General features: G+C 37.9%; 1 protein-coding gene and 2 pseudogenes across 5 annotated transcripts in view; 2 read left to right on the top strand and 1 right to left on the bottom strand.

The window, feature by feature from the left end:
- Positions 1-14310, bottom strand: part of POLD3 (DNA polymerase delta 3, accessory subunit) — a 62725-nt gene that overhangs the window by 27448 nt on the left and 20967 nt on the right. For all 5 annotated transcript variants that reach the window (XM_025848452.2, XM_025848454.2, XM_025848455.2 and 2 more), the window contains 2 exons: positions 10264-10366; positions 998-1037 (listed from right to left, as the gene is read on the bottom strand). In XM_025848452.2, the coding sequence (XP_025704237.2) occupies positions 998-1037; positions 10264-10365 (142 nt within the window). In that variant the 5' untranslated portion in view covers position 10366. The remainder of the gene's footprint in view (positions 1-997; positions 1038-10263; positions 10367-14310) is intronic.
- On the top strand, positions 1953-2482 carry LOC112806228 (GTP:AMP phosphotransferase AK3, mitochondrial pseudogene; annotated as a pseudogene).
- On the top strand, positions 3848-3974 carry LOC112806373 (U4 spliceosomal RNA; annotated as a pseudogene).

Here is a 14310-nt window from a genome sequence, read left to right as displayed (position 1 = left end):
CTCATCCAGTAAACATTAATGAATGATTGATGATGACTGTGATGTTCTTTATTTTTTTCAGTCAGGGAAGAATCTTACACTCTAGTATATAATTAAAGAATAAGTAATTTCTATCTGAGAAGACTCAATTATATAATTCAATTTTTGTGCAGAGAAAGCAACTCTATAACAAAAATACTAGTAGCCAGCTAAGTCTGAAGAAAAAAAAACCACAACAGAATATCACAAGAACAAATGTTAGATTCCACAAAGAAAGGGACTGTGACTGAGTCTCCAGCACCTACCACAGAGTTTGACAGAGTAAATACTCATTATGTATCTACTGAATGAATAAATCTCACTTTGGCCACCACTGTGGGAATTCAGAAAGACAAAAGTGGACATCTCCACTACCCTGAATACCTCAGAGTTATTTTCTAAGAAAACGACGCCAATGGCAGGAGTCTTTGTATACAAAGTACAACAGTGCAGGTTTCATCTTGAGACATATATCCAGATCATGTGGACCCTATTACAAAACTCTTTTGAACTGGATTTTTAAATAATAAAACCATAATATTAATAGTCTTGAAATGGAAAGATAAATTTAATTTAGAAGTTATGTTAAGTCTTTCTGACTTTAGAAAAGCATTCTTTAATTTTCTTCCTAAAAAATTGTTAGGGAACACAACACAGTATTTAGAGACTACTGTCTTTTTCCAGTTCATGAGCTGTTCCATAGGGTATTCATGATAGTTTTTTGCATGAATGACATGAGCTTTGAAATCCTGTAATGAAAGTGCTTTGTAAATGTCAGCAGCTATTGGTCTTAAAAATGGGAAGTTAGGCAGAGGTGGTATCCTATTTTAACATGTTTCAGAAACTACTAATAAAAGGAATATTCAGCTTTTCAGTTAAATAGCTAAATATATTGTATGCAGATGCTAGGGGCAGATTTTTTACGGTACCTACATTGATGCCGTAAGAGGAAAATCTTGCTAAATTGCTAAACACTCACCTTCCAATTTATCTTCTCTCACTACTGCAACCTTGTGGCACTGTAAGGAAATAACACTTCATTAGTGTTTAAAGCAGTAATACAACTTGGAATTTTAAAGTTTCCTTGCTGATAATTCAATTACACTTGGATGTGAAATTAGGAACATCGGGTACCCCTAAAAAATACAGGGGCACCTGGGTGGTTCAGTCAGTTCAGCATCTGACTCTTGGTTTCAGCTCAGGTCATGATCTCAGGGTTATGGGATCCAGCGGGGGCATCAGAATCTGCTTGTCCCTCTCCCTCCTTCTGCCTCTCCCCCCAAAACAAACAAACAAACAAACAAATAAATAAAATCTTTTTTAAAAAAATCTGTGTACAGGGTGGCTCAATTGGTTAAGCATCGCCTTCAGCTCAGTTCATGGTCCCGAAGTCCCAGGATCAAGCCCCATGTTGGGATCCCTGCTCAGAGGGGAGTCTGCTTCTCCCTCTCCCTCTACTCCTCCCCCACTCATGTGTGCATGCATGTGTGTGCGTGCACGCACGCATGCAACGTGCTCTCTTATAAATAAATAAAATCTTTAAAAAAAATCTGTGTACAGTTTAATAAAGTCAGACTTATTTTTAACTTGTTTTCTTTAAAATTTGTCCATCTGGGTAAGAAAAGTGATAGAATATACATATCAATACAATCAAAAACCAAACAAAAGGCAGCCCCCAGCTCACAGTGCTGCCAGCCCACAGAACGGGGCAAGTGTGCAGCAAGGACAAAGTCCCACTATCTGTGGGGCCCAGGCCCACTGAACACAGTGATCATGGTGGCACTGAGCTCAGGCAAGGTGTGTCATAGCACATCACCAATACTTCGAGTTGAAGCACCTCTCCAGCAGGGACCCAGTCTGAAACAGGCTTGGGACACAGAAATTGCCGTGTTAGCCAAGAACTTTCATTGAACAAGGGAAGCTCATTTCGGAAAATGTCATGACTCTGCTGGGCCCTTCATGAGCTGAAAAATCTCACCCAATATAGCTGGCTATTGTGTAGTTTTCCAAGGCACTTTCACAGGCAGAAGCCCTGGATAGTTTATCAGATAGAGTGATTAATCTGAACGTGCCCTTCAAGGTCATGAAGCAACATCCACTTGCTAAATTCATTCACCTAGCCACCAAGTCTACAACATCAAATTCGACTCTCCCAAAACTACGGGCCTTGGTGACCTCACTGGAAAGCCTCTCATCCAGTGTGAGAGTAACAGATGAGAGATGGTTCTCAAGAGATTGAAGGCTTACAAAGCCCAAACACAGCTGGTCCTGGAATATTACCCACCACACAAAAGGGGTGTTAGAAACATTCTCCAGAACAGAAACCAACAAGATCTGGCCCTATGTGTATGCCTTCCTACAAACAAAAGTTCAACAAATAAACCAGAAAATATCAGTTACTTCATGAGGAAAACTGCATTTACCTAGTAAGATAAGCAGAAGCTCCTCATCCATGCATTTGTCCTAAGACTGACATCTATGAATTCTTTGAAAATTATATTAGTTTCATTTCTACTGATTTTATCTGGAAATTAAGGATGTGCCAAATGAGTCAGATATGAAGATTCATCTTTTGAAATCATCTAGTGTGTTTTATTCAGTTATCTTCTATGGTGATGCAACTGAAAAACATCAGAAATGTCTAAACTTCAAAAAAAAATTTTACTATATTTAATAATTAAAAGAGCAATTGGTAGTGACCTAATATTTGTTCAGAAGAGTAAGTGGTTGATAAATTTTCCTTATTTTCTGGAAAAGAAACAAAAAAATTCCATGTCATTTGGGGAAAGTATCTCATCAGAGGCTTTTTGCATAGACTGATACCAAAAAAGACATCTTTAGCACTGTGGTATATGGCTCTATGAGACACTATGTCTATAAAATTCCAGGAAAAAAACCAACTGGATTTACAGATTAGTTGCAGGATGCAAATTCACCACTGCCTTTACCTAAGACACTTCTTTTTTTCTCTTTTTTAATTTTTTTTTTTTTTTTGAGAAACAGCTCAAGTGAGCAAGTGAGCGAGCAGAGGGGCGGGGCAGGGAAGAAAGTCCCCAAGCAGACTCCCTGCTGAGCACAGAGCCCAAATCAGGGCTCAACCCCACAAACCATGAGATCACGACCTGAACTGAAATTGAGAGTCAGACACCTAACTGACTGAGCCATCCAGGACCCCTACACTAAGACATTTATAAATTAGCCATATATGCTGAATTTATTTTGTTGTTAAACATACCTTGTTTCCTCAGAATTTTCAATTTGTTATAAAAATGTATTAATTAGCACATAGGAAAATTTATTTTCCTAAGATTTTTCTTTTGAGAATACACATGCTCTGAGGGACATGATTTATGTTAGAAATTGACGTAAGTTCTTGCAAAAACACCCAAGTCGAATTTTCAACAGAAAATGTAATTAAAGTCTTATCTTTTCAGATGTTATTCAGTTTAGAAATGTGTGCTTTAGGATCTACTTGTTAGTTTTGCTTTTTAATCAAAATGTAAGATCTGCCTTGATGAGAGGCAGAAAAAAAAGATTAAGAGAAAACCCATGACACTAGTAAAGCAAGCATACTTTATCATCAGGAAATAGAAATAGATCAGGTATGCTTGGGGAAAATTCCCTTGATATATATAGCAATTATAATTAGCAAAAAAATAATTAAAAGGATTTACATGACAGGCTAAAAAAGACCAGGAAAATAACTGAGTTTGCTGAATGAGTTCTTTATTCCTAATCAAAGAAGTTAACACCTGCTTGTGTTCACTGCCATAGTTACGTCCACTGTTATCTGGCAGGAAAAACCTTTACCAGTGAGTATAATCTAAATAGCCATTTGCACAGTGGCAGTATTGTAGCCAATGAGGTTTATCCGAGGCACGATTATTGCTAATTAAAATGAAAATGCTTTGATTCCTTAGTGGGGCAACAAAGATGCTTGCTTACGTCCTGTGGCCTGGTAGGAAGAATGTGGCAATACAAGAGCTGGAGGAGAAATATGACTCTTCAATGGCATATTTACTCTTACTTTACTTGATGCTAAATCAAATGAAACAAGTCCTTGTAACTGCCTTTGAAAATTTAGCCCATTTTATTCTGGGCACTTAAAATATGAATGCCAGAGAGTGGTTCTTATGTATTTTGTGTGTACGTGGGGCGGGGGGGGGGGAAGGACTTACTTTCCTTTCTTTTGATTTTTAAAAACTCAATGTTGGTCTTTCAAAATGAACCAAGACTTTTAAGAAGGATTATAGTAAACATTTCATTCTTTACAAAATTTTCTATAAATGTTTATTACATGCTTTCTAAAAATGTTGTGAACTACTAAACGTATGAATTATCACTAGGTTATCTGGCATACATTAGTATTAATGTATTAGAATAAAACTAAATTTTAGAACTGTGAAAACAAACAGAAAAGCAAACACAGCATCTCAAACTGTGAGTAAAAGAGAACTTCTTAGTAAGTGATATAATAAGAATTAATGTATAATCATATGGAACCAAATAAAAATTGGATCTATCTCTCACAGATTTGGAATACACAGTAAATCAAGCAAAGATTTAAATATAAAGAATGAAACCATATATATATCATAAGAAAATATGGGCAAATTCTTCTCTAAATGGATAAATGTAAACTGATATAATCTGAGAATAAGGAAAGGTTTCCTAACTATAAACAATAAGAATTAATTTAAATAATACACAAAAACTAGCAAATATACAACTTTTGAGTGACAAAAATAAACTTATAGCAAAGTACAAAGACAAATGATAAAATGGAAAAAATACCTGCAATTCATATCACCAAGAGTTAATATATAGCTTCTAAAATAAAGACACTCCTTTAGAAAAATAGGCAAAAGGTATGAACAGACAGTGCACAGAAAAAGAAATGCAACTGACCCTGAAACAGATGACAACATGCACTGTGTGGAGAAGGGGACTCTCACACATTACTGGTGGGAATAAAAAAATGAAGAGGGATTTGGCAATTACCCAATGCAGTACATATACATCTTAGGAATCCTAAGAAATGTAACCCTAAAAGTGGCAAAAATATACAAAACACATATTTACTGTAGCACTATCTGTAATGGCCAAATATTGTAATGACTCAAAAAATTATCAAAAAGGGACCACTGTGGGCGCCTGGGTGGCTCAGTTGGTTAAGCGACTGCCTTCGGCTCAGGTCATGATCCTGGAGTCCCGGGATCGAGTCCCACATCGGGCTCCCTGCTCAGCAGGGAGTCTGCTTCTCCCTCTGACCCTCTTCCCTCTCGTGCTCTCTATCTCTCATTCTCTCTCTCTCAAATAAATAAATAAAATCTTTAAAAAAAAAAAAAAGGGACCACTGAAAAAGCTAAAGTAGATCAATGTAGGATCAGGTGGCTGTAATAAGGAATGAGGAATATTTCCTGTAACTGCTATGGAGTGATGTTCAGGATCTACAGTTAAGTAAAAGAACAAAGTGTAAAATAGGGTATATAGTATGAAAACTTTTATCTAAGAAAAGGGGTAATATGAATATATATTTGAATATATTAAAAATATATACAACAAAAATGGAAGGAGAAGCAAAATCTATTAAAGTAGTTACCTGTAAGGAAAAGCAGGGAACCTAAAAATTGAAAGTAGGAGAAGATTTGAATTTAACTACATACTGAGCTGGTGGCTTAACCACAGAGAAGAGTTATTGCAAGTAACTAAAACACAGGCTGATTGTGCATCCCTAGTAAGATATATCCTACAGACAAAAGGAAATGCAAAGAAATCTTAAACTGTTTCCAGTAAACATATTATTAGTAAAAACAGTAGTTCTGCTTTTCTAAATCTTGTATGTCTGGCTAAAGCAAATACATATTTATGAATAATGTTAGGAACTACCAAAATTTACAACATAAGAGAAAAAAGCAGTATAAAATCAAGCAAGTTAAAAAAAAAAAAAAGCAGGGGCGCCTGGGTGGTTCAGTCATTAAGCAGCTGTCTTCGGCCCAGGTCATGATCCCAGGGTCCTGGGATCAAGCCCCACATCAGGCTCCCTGCTCCACGGGAAGCCTGTTTCTCCCTCTCCCACTCCCCTGGTTGTGTTCCCTCTCTTGCTGTGTCTCTGTCAAATAAATAAAATAAATAAAACCTTAAAAAAAAAAAAAAACGCATAGCTGTAAATTTAAACTGGGAATATTAATACGGTTTCATAATGCATTTTCTCTTTAAAAAAACAAGTCATTCCAAAAAAAATGTCATCTTCTGTAAAACCATACAATAAAAATTACAGAGTTAATGAGAAAAGGAGCAGCAGAAATTAACGACTCAAACTTATGCAACTTTCTAAGTAAGGCCCTAAAAACAAAAACTGGTAGCTTCAGGAGAAAATCAGGACAGCCCAGACAGTTCAGTGTGGCCAAATGTTGCCTAAGGGGACACTGAAAATGCATAAAAATGACACAGTCGAAATGCCAACTTGCTGATGCTGAACAACATAGACCAGGGTAGAGCACGGATTCAACAGGTTCCTTTTAAGATGGACATAGGATTAAGTTTGTACTCAGAGCCTGGTTGGGGTAAGCCTTCTGAACTTTACAGCAGTTAAAGAAAAAAAATGAAAATACGGCTATTTAATGAGAGAAAGTTGTTCTTTATAGAAAAATTCCAGCCAATAAATTCAGAAAAAATGACAGAACATTACCATTTTGTAACTCCTAGTGAATTAATAATCTAGGCAGCAATAAAATCAATCTCGGCTAAGATCATTAGATGAACAGCTAACGGGGAACTTCATTAAACATGGATTAAGCTGTCAACCTTCAAAACCACAAAAAGAGAATTAACAAAACATTCCCTTGAAATTTTCAAATAATTCTCTGGAAGATTTTCTGGGTTGAGATTGGAAGGAGGTTTTCACTTTTTTTTTTTAACATTTTGTACAATAACAACTGGAGAAATATTTATATTTTTAAAAAAATCCATCAAAGCCAGTGTCCTTTTTCTTTCTAGAAACACTTAAAACTTGGGGCGCCTGGGTGGCTCAGTCAGTTAAGCGTCTGCCTTTGGCTCAGGTCATGATCTCAGGGTCCTGGGATCGAGCCCCACATAGGGCTCCCTGCTCAGCTGAGTCTGATTTTGCCTGCCACTCTGCCTGTTCATGCTCTCTCTCTCTCTCTCCCTCTCTCCTCCTGTCAAATAAATAAAAATCTTTTTTTAAAAAAATAAATAAAAACACTTAAAACTTTAAAAAGAAATTAGAAGGAATAAGAACAAAATCTGACATTATGCTTAATCATCTGGCTTTCCTTAGGAGGGCTTTCTTTAAGGAAGAAAGCATAGGTAAGCAACACTTGACCTGTAATTCCACAGCGTTCAGCAAAGCTGCCCTGCGAGGCTGTTTGGAGGGTGAGTACAAGGCTCCAAAATTCTCACAACCACTTCAATCACAGCAACTCTACTCTTAATATATTTTATATATTAGGATTTTAAAATTTCATTTGAAAAACCATTCTGCTACTTTAAAAAAGCAGGATTTAAATGCCCACTTAAATTGAGAAATAGAATGCCTTCTTTAAGCAGGCCACAGCATAGAAGTTCTTTAACTGATTATGAGTTACACATCGTTTTGAAAGGCTGGTTTCAAAAAAGTGCACCGAGGAACACAATTTAAATGCACTTTCGGGGATTCATCCCCAAGCCCCTTCAACCCTGAAGACGACCTGAGGATTTGAAATTAAGAACTTTTGTCCTGTGGGCTAGAATAAAAATCTACAATTCTACCTTAAAACATAAATTCTTAACCTTGGATGCTGTTCCAGAAGATCTGTGAACACTCAAAATTTTATGAATATGTCAACATACGTATTTTTCTTTCAGATTCTCAAAGGAATCAGTGATCAAAAAACCACTGCTTTAAAGGAATACAATGATTCCCAGATAAAGAATGGATATGACTGGAATGGCTAAAATTAACAAGTCAGGAAATGACAGATGTTGGTGGGGATGTGGAGAAAGGGGAACTCTCTTACACTGCTGGTGGGAATGCAAGCTGGTGCAGCCACTCTGGAAAACAGTATGGAGGTTCTTCAAAAAGTTGAAAATAGAGCCACCATATGATCCAGCAATTGCACTACTGGGTATTTACCCCAAAGATACAAATGTAGGGATCCAAATGGGTATGTGCACCCCGATGTTTATAGAAGCAATGTCCAAAATAGCCAAACTGTGGAAAGAGCCAAAATGTCCATCGAGAGATGAATGGATAAAGAAGATGTGGTATATATATATAATGGAATATTATGCACCCATCAAAAGGAATGAAATCTTGCCATTTGCAATGATGTGGATGGAACTGGAGAGTGTTATGCTGAGCGAAATAAGTCCATCAGAGAAAAACATGTATCATATGACCTCACTGATATGAGGAATTCTTAATCTCAGGAAACAAACTGAGGGCTGCTGAAGTGGTGGGGGGTGGGGGATGGGGCAGCTGGGTGATAGACATTGGGGAGTATGTGCTATGGTGAGCTCTGTGAATTGTGCAAGACTGTTGAATCACAGATCTGCACCTCTGAGACAAATAATACATTATATGTTAAAAAAAAAAAAAAAGAAGAAGATAGCAGGAAGGGAAGAATGAGGGGGGGAATCGGAGGGGGAGATGAACCATGAGAGATGATGGACTCTGAAAAACAAACTGAGGGTTCTAGAGGGGAGGGGGTCGGGGGATGGGTTAGCCTGGTGATGGGTATTAAAGAGGGCACGTTCTGCATGGAGCACTGGGTGTTATGCACAAACAATGAATCATGGAACACTACATCAAAAACTAATGATGTAATGTATGGTGATTAACATAACAACAACAAAAAAAAAAGAACGGACATGACTGGACTGGAGGCATTGACTAATTAAAGAAAGACACAGAAGGGGTTAGTTAATCCTGGAAACAAAAGGAAAGAAGACGTTCAGATGCAAACTTGGGCAATATCCATTACAGAGCCATGAATAGGGAAAGGATTCTAATGGCAGGTTTATTTCTGAGAGCAAATGAATCGGGTCTGCTTAATTTTGTGTTTCTGATATATAATGACATCTGATTCTGTCTACACTTACAAATACCTTGATTATCATCTGGCTTGCCAAATAGCTTACCAATAAGGAAAGAAAATGCTGGTCATACAATATAAGGATCTGATCCCCATAGCAGTTGTTTCTCCTTGTAGATTACTAAATTGCTATTCCAAATTAAAATCTCACATGCTTGGGACTCTTGCTACAAGACAAATCCAATCAGCATTTTGATAAATTAGACTTTTCTGATTTTAGGACTTTAAGGGAAAGTCAAAAGAGAAGAGAAAAACATGTATTAGTGGATCACTGAGAAGGAAACCTAATCCTTGGGCTAAGTTCTATGGGCCTGATGGTGGTGGTGGTGGCAGCAAAAGAGCCTTCAGCATAGAGGTTTGAGGAAGTGAGATCAGAAGAGGTGTGCCTTACTTTTGCGAGGAAGCCAGAGAGGAGAAATTATCAAAGTTCCCACGGATCAGTCTGGCGCAGGGAAAGGAACAAGTTATCTCAGCAGAGATTCTGGTGCCCATCCAGGCATGGAAGTAATTGATCCTGGATCCCCTAAGAGGGACATGAAAATAGCTAAGAGAAAGTCAGTAGGTCTGAGACAGCTTTGTGGTCAGGATGATGAAAACACAGCAGTGACCTGTGTTGACGGATGACCAGAGACCAGATGGGGCTATAAAAAGATACATGAGAATAAGGATGTTCCTGGCCTCTGTCTATGCACTGCATTAACTCAGCCCCCTGTCAACATCCCCATCCTTCAGCCACTCAGACATAAGCCTACCAAAATGAAAGCTCAAACTGAAATCCAGCTCAGTTAAAAAATAAATAAAATTGGACTTCCTGAACACCTGAGTTTGTGGTTTGACATCTGAGCAGTCTGGAAATTAATCATCACTGTTCCCAATATACTTTCAAGAAGAAGAAAGAGGACTAACAGAGCAGTCTCCTAATGTCTAAGAAAATTGCATAATCATGATATTGTCTCTGCATCACAGCCAAGATATTACCCAAACTTTGCAGAGTTTTAGGTTTAATCTAAAAATCCAAAATAAACATCATCTTGAACTGTCTTTTAAAACTTCCATAATACTGAATCCTGTTTTTTTCCCATGTTATGTTATATAACACGGTTTATAGCTCAAACATATTTCAACTCATTATAAGATTCTGACAACTTACGGAATGTCCATTCTGAATGAGACTGCCAGACACTAAATAGGTGACATGCAGCTGGGCTCCCGAATTCTCTTTTCGCTTCCTTTCAACATAATCGTATAGCATCCTGTTCCAAACAAAAGGTACAAGTCATTATTTGTAAGAGTTTTTACCTCATCAACTCTTAATTCATGACTTAAAAGTTAGATATATTAAATCTGACAGTCTATCAAATTTTTTTACAGGATATTTTGCTCCCATGGGCAGAAAGTTAAAAAAAGACAGACTTTAGATAGGACATACAGGTTGGGGTCAACTTGTACTGAGTTGGCACAGTGACCAAACTGAAATAAATCTAATAATAAGGCAAGAGGGACTGACCCTGCTTTAAAACAGTGGCAATACCATACAATGGAAACAACAATGAGTCAAGAAAAAGTTCAGTCACTATGTGATCCTGGATAAGTTAATTAATTTTTCTAGGCCACTTAATCTTGAGGTATAAAACCAGGAGGCTGTATTGCATCAGTGATTCTCTTAAACTGGGATTCATATGGCCATTTATAATCCTCCACCCCCAAAATGTAAGCAAAATGCACATGTGTTTTTTGTGGGGAGACAGTTCAGGGTTTTCAACAGATTCTTAGTGGGATTACTCTAAAACATTAAGAACCACTATGTAGATGGTTATAAGTGTTTAGTTCTGAAACTCCAATTTTGTGTTCACTCAGACTCAGTGCTGTTTCAGAACTGCAGAATGTAACAGCTTACTCACACTGCCCAGTATTCAGAATATCCATTAACCTGAAATTGCCAGTCAATGTAGAAATAATGTTGCTTTTAGTAACGTCCCTACATTCATTTTTATCCTTATGTTCCAGCAAGCACCAGAAGTTGGCTCCCTGTAACAACCTACAGTTTAAGGAAATAGTTTAACAAAAGCAACAAAAGAGATGCATCATTTGTGTCTTTTATGTCAAGAAACATTTACTGAATCTCTGACATGTTATACTTCTCCCAAGGATAGCTAAAAACTCAAAACTTCCAAGGGAAACTCAACCTACACAGTTAACCACTCTTCTTGAAGTATCTGCTCGCTTAGCTTCCATGATCCCATGCCCCACTGAGTCTCCTGTTACCCCTCCAACTGCCTCTGCCCCATTTCCTGCACAGACTTGACTACCTCCTCCTTTTCCATACTACTGGAGTTCTGTTGTCAGCTGTCTTTTTAAATTTATAGAGTGACCAATCATCTAGGTGTGCCTGGATCTGGGGGGTTTCCTGAGACGTGGACTTTCGGTGCTAAAACCAACAGTCCTAGGCATACCAGGATGGTTGGTCACCTTACTACCTATTCTCCTTTTGGTTTCATTCATCCTCATGGTTTCATTTATTCCTGTCAACATCATTGGCTCAAACCATACACACACGAAATCTGGGAGTCATTATCCTTCATTTCTCCCTATCCAGTGAGTTGCCAAATCTCATTAGTTCTTCCTCCCAAGTAATTCTTGACTCCATGCCCCAAATCTCTTAACTGGACTGTTTCAATTTCAAGTGTCACTTCTGCCCTGCCCCTTTCCCATTCATTTTCCACAAGGCCACCACCGTGAAGTTTTAAAAATATAAATCAAGTCATTTGGTCAACAAAATTTTACTTTATGTTCTATGTCTTGAGGATAGAGCAGTAAACAAAGGAGTCAAAATTCCTACCATTATAGAAAAGAGAAACAATAAACAAATGAGTATATATATGTCAGACAGTAGTAAGTCTATGGGGAAAAAAAAGGTAAGGAGAATGGAAAGTACCTGCGAAGTTTTGTTGTTTTATATAAGGTGATTAGGGAAGGCTTCATGAGCAGAGCCCTGCAGGAAGTGAGGGACCCACCAATGTGGATATCCTGGGGAAGAATGTTCTAGGCAGAGAGAACAGGAATGTAAAGGTTCTGAGGCAAAACTGTAAATAAGCAAGGTCCAAGGAACAGAAAAGAGACAAGTGTAGAGGAAGAACAGTGGTGGGGAGAGAGAGCCAAGAGCCAGATATGCAGGTCTTTATGGCTTCAAGCAAGGAAGTCTCTATGGACCTCAAGCAAGGAAGTCATCAGAAGGTTTAGAACAGAAATAAGATGATCTCACCTTTTAGAAGGATTCCTACTGCAGTGTGGAGAATATACTGTTGAGGGGCAAGAGAGGAAAGAGGGAGACTAGTTAGGAGGCTACTGCAGTAATCTGGGCTAGAGATAGATGATGGTAGCTCAGACAAGGATGTTAACAATAGAGGTAGCAATTAGTGGATGAATTCTGAGTATATTTTAAAGGGAGAAACAACAGAATTTGCTGGTGGACTGATTTTGAGGTATGAGAGAAAGAGGAGTCAAAGACGATTGGACTAAGCAACTCAAAGAATGAAGTTGTCATTTGCTGAGATAGAGAAAAGCAGGTGCTTGAGGAGAAATTAGGAGTTAGGTTTTGAGGCATGTTAAGTCTGAGATGCCTATTAGTCAGTAAGTGATGTTGAAAGGTAGTTGGAATTCATCTCTGAATATCCTTGTTCCAAAGTTTTCAGTCTTTCCCTATCTCTTAAGGATTGACTCCAACACCCTAGCAATGACATGTACAACTCTTCTTGTTCTGGCCCCTATTATCTCTCACCATTCTCCCACATTCACACTATTTTCAGTCTTAGGAAACATTCTGCAGTTTCCCTTGCTCCTTTGTATGCCCTTTCTTCTGCCTAGAATGCTCTTCTCAGACCTCATCTACCTAACTCCTCATCAAGACAACAGCTCATGTGTGAAGCCTTCCCCAACACCACCAGGCTAGCAGGGCACCCCTGCCTTCTAAGTTCTAACCGAAACTATACCATACCTATTAAAGCCCTTATCACATTGTATTCTAACTACTTAGTTATATATCTGCCTCCCCATTGGACTATAAGCTAGCTCCTTGAGGACAAAAATGTGCCCTATTCAGTATTCTTGTTGATTCTTCTATCTTGTCCTCTTTAGTGTTTCCTTCCATGCAGTAATTATGCTAGGGAAGATGAGGTAATGCAGATCCATGAACATTTTAGCTTATTTATGGTATTTAAGATCATGTTAGTAGAAGAAATGATAGGCAGGGGCCATGACCAAGATGCTCTCAAGCTTGCTGGCTAAATGCATTCTCTTTTATCTACAACTTGTAGTCTTATCTCTATCATCACAGCCATTGTCCTCTATGCACTTGTCTCCCCAAATCAACCCAAGTTCTCTTTTATATTAACAAGGTCAAAACTGCACAAATTTTTAAAAAATAATTTCCAGGGGTGCTTGGCTGGCTCAGTCAGTAGAGCATGCAATGGTTGATCTCGGGGTTGTAAGTTTGAGCCCCACGCTGGGTGTAGAGATTACTTAAAAATAAAATCTTTAAAAAATAATAATAAGAAGAATTTCTGTATATCTTTTGAGTCTCTAAAACATGTTTATCTAATTGAATTACACCATTTTATCTTTACTGACAAAATATGTAAAATATTCTTAAGTATCAAATGACAACAAATGACTTCTTATAAGATGCACTTCCGACACACATGATTAACTATATCTCTCATTTTAATTTGTTAATTTTCCCTGATCAGTTCCACCCATAGTTTTCCCTAGGATGAATACAGTGTATAGTCTATACTGTCTTCCCTAACCTATTTTAATTCCTTCACAGCATTTTTACAACCTGAAGTTATCTTGTTTAAATCAATGATGAGAAAGATCTAGTCTGTCAGGTTTACTGTTTTATAACACAGTCTAAAATAATGCTAGGGGCGCCTGGGTGGCTCAGTCGTTAAGCGTCTGCCTTCGGCTCAGGTCGTGATCCCAGGGTCCTGGCATCGAGACCCGCATCGGGCTCCCTGCTCGGCGGGGAGCCTGCTTCTCCCTCTCCCACTCCCCCTGCTTGTGTTCCTACTCTCGCTATCTTTCTCTCTGTCAAATAAATAAATAAAATGTTAAATAAAATAAAATAATGCTAAAAATAAGAAATGAAAAAATAACTTTTTTAACAAATCCAGTCAAATCAATAACAACCATGCCCAGT

Source organism: Callorhinus ursinus, unplaced genomic scaffold (genome assembly GCF_003265705.2).
Source record: "Callorhinus ursinus isolate GAN/ISIS: 27379988/994484 unplaced genomic scaffold, GSC_fseal_2.0 scaffold35, whole genome shotgun sequence".
Taxonomy (NCBI): Eukaryota; Metazoa; Chordata; class Mammalia; order Carnivora; family Otariidae; genus Callorhinus; species Callorhinus ursinus.
Note: the sequence above shows the minus strand (reverse complement) of the source record. Positions and strands in the feature narration are given on the sequence as shown.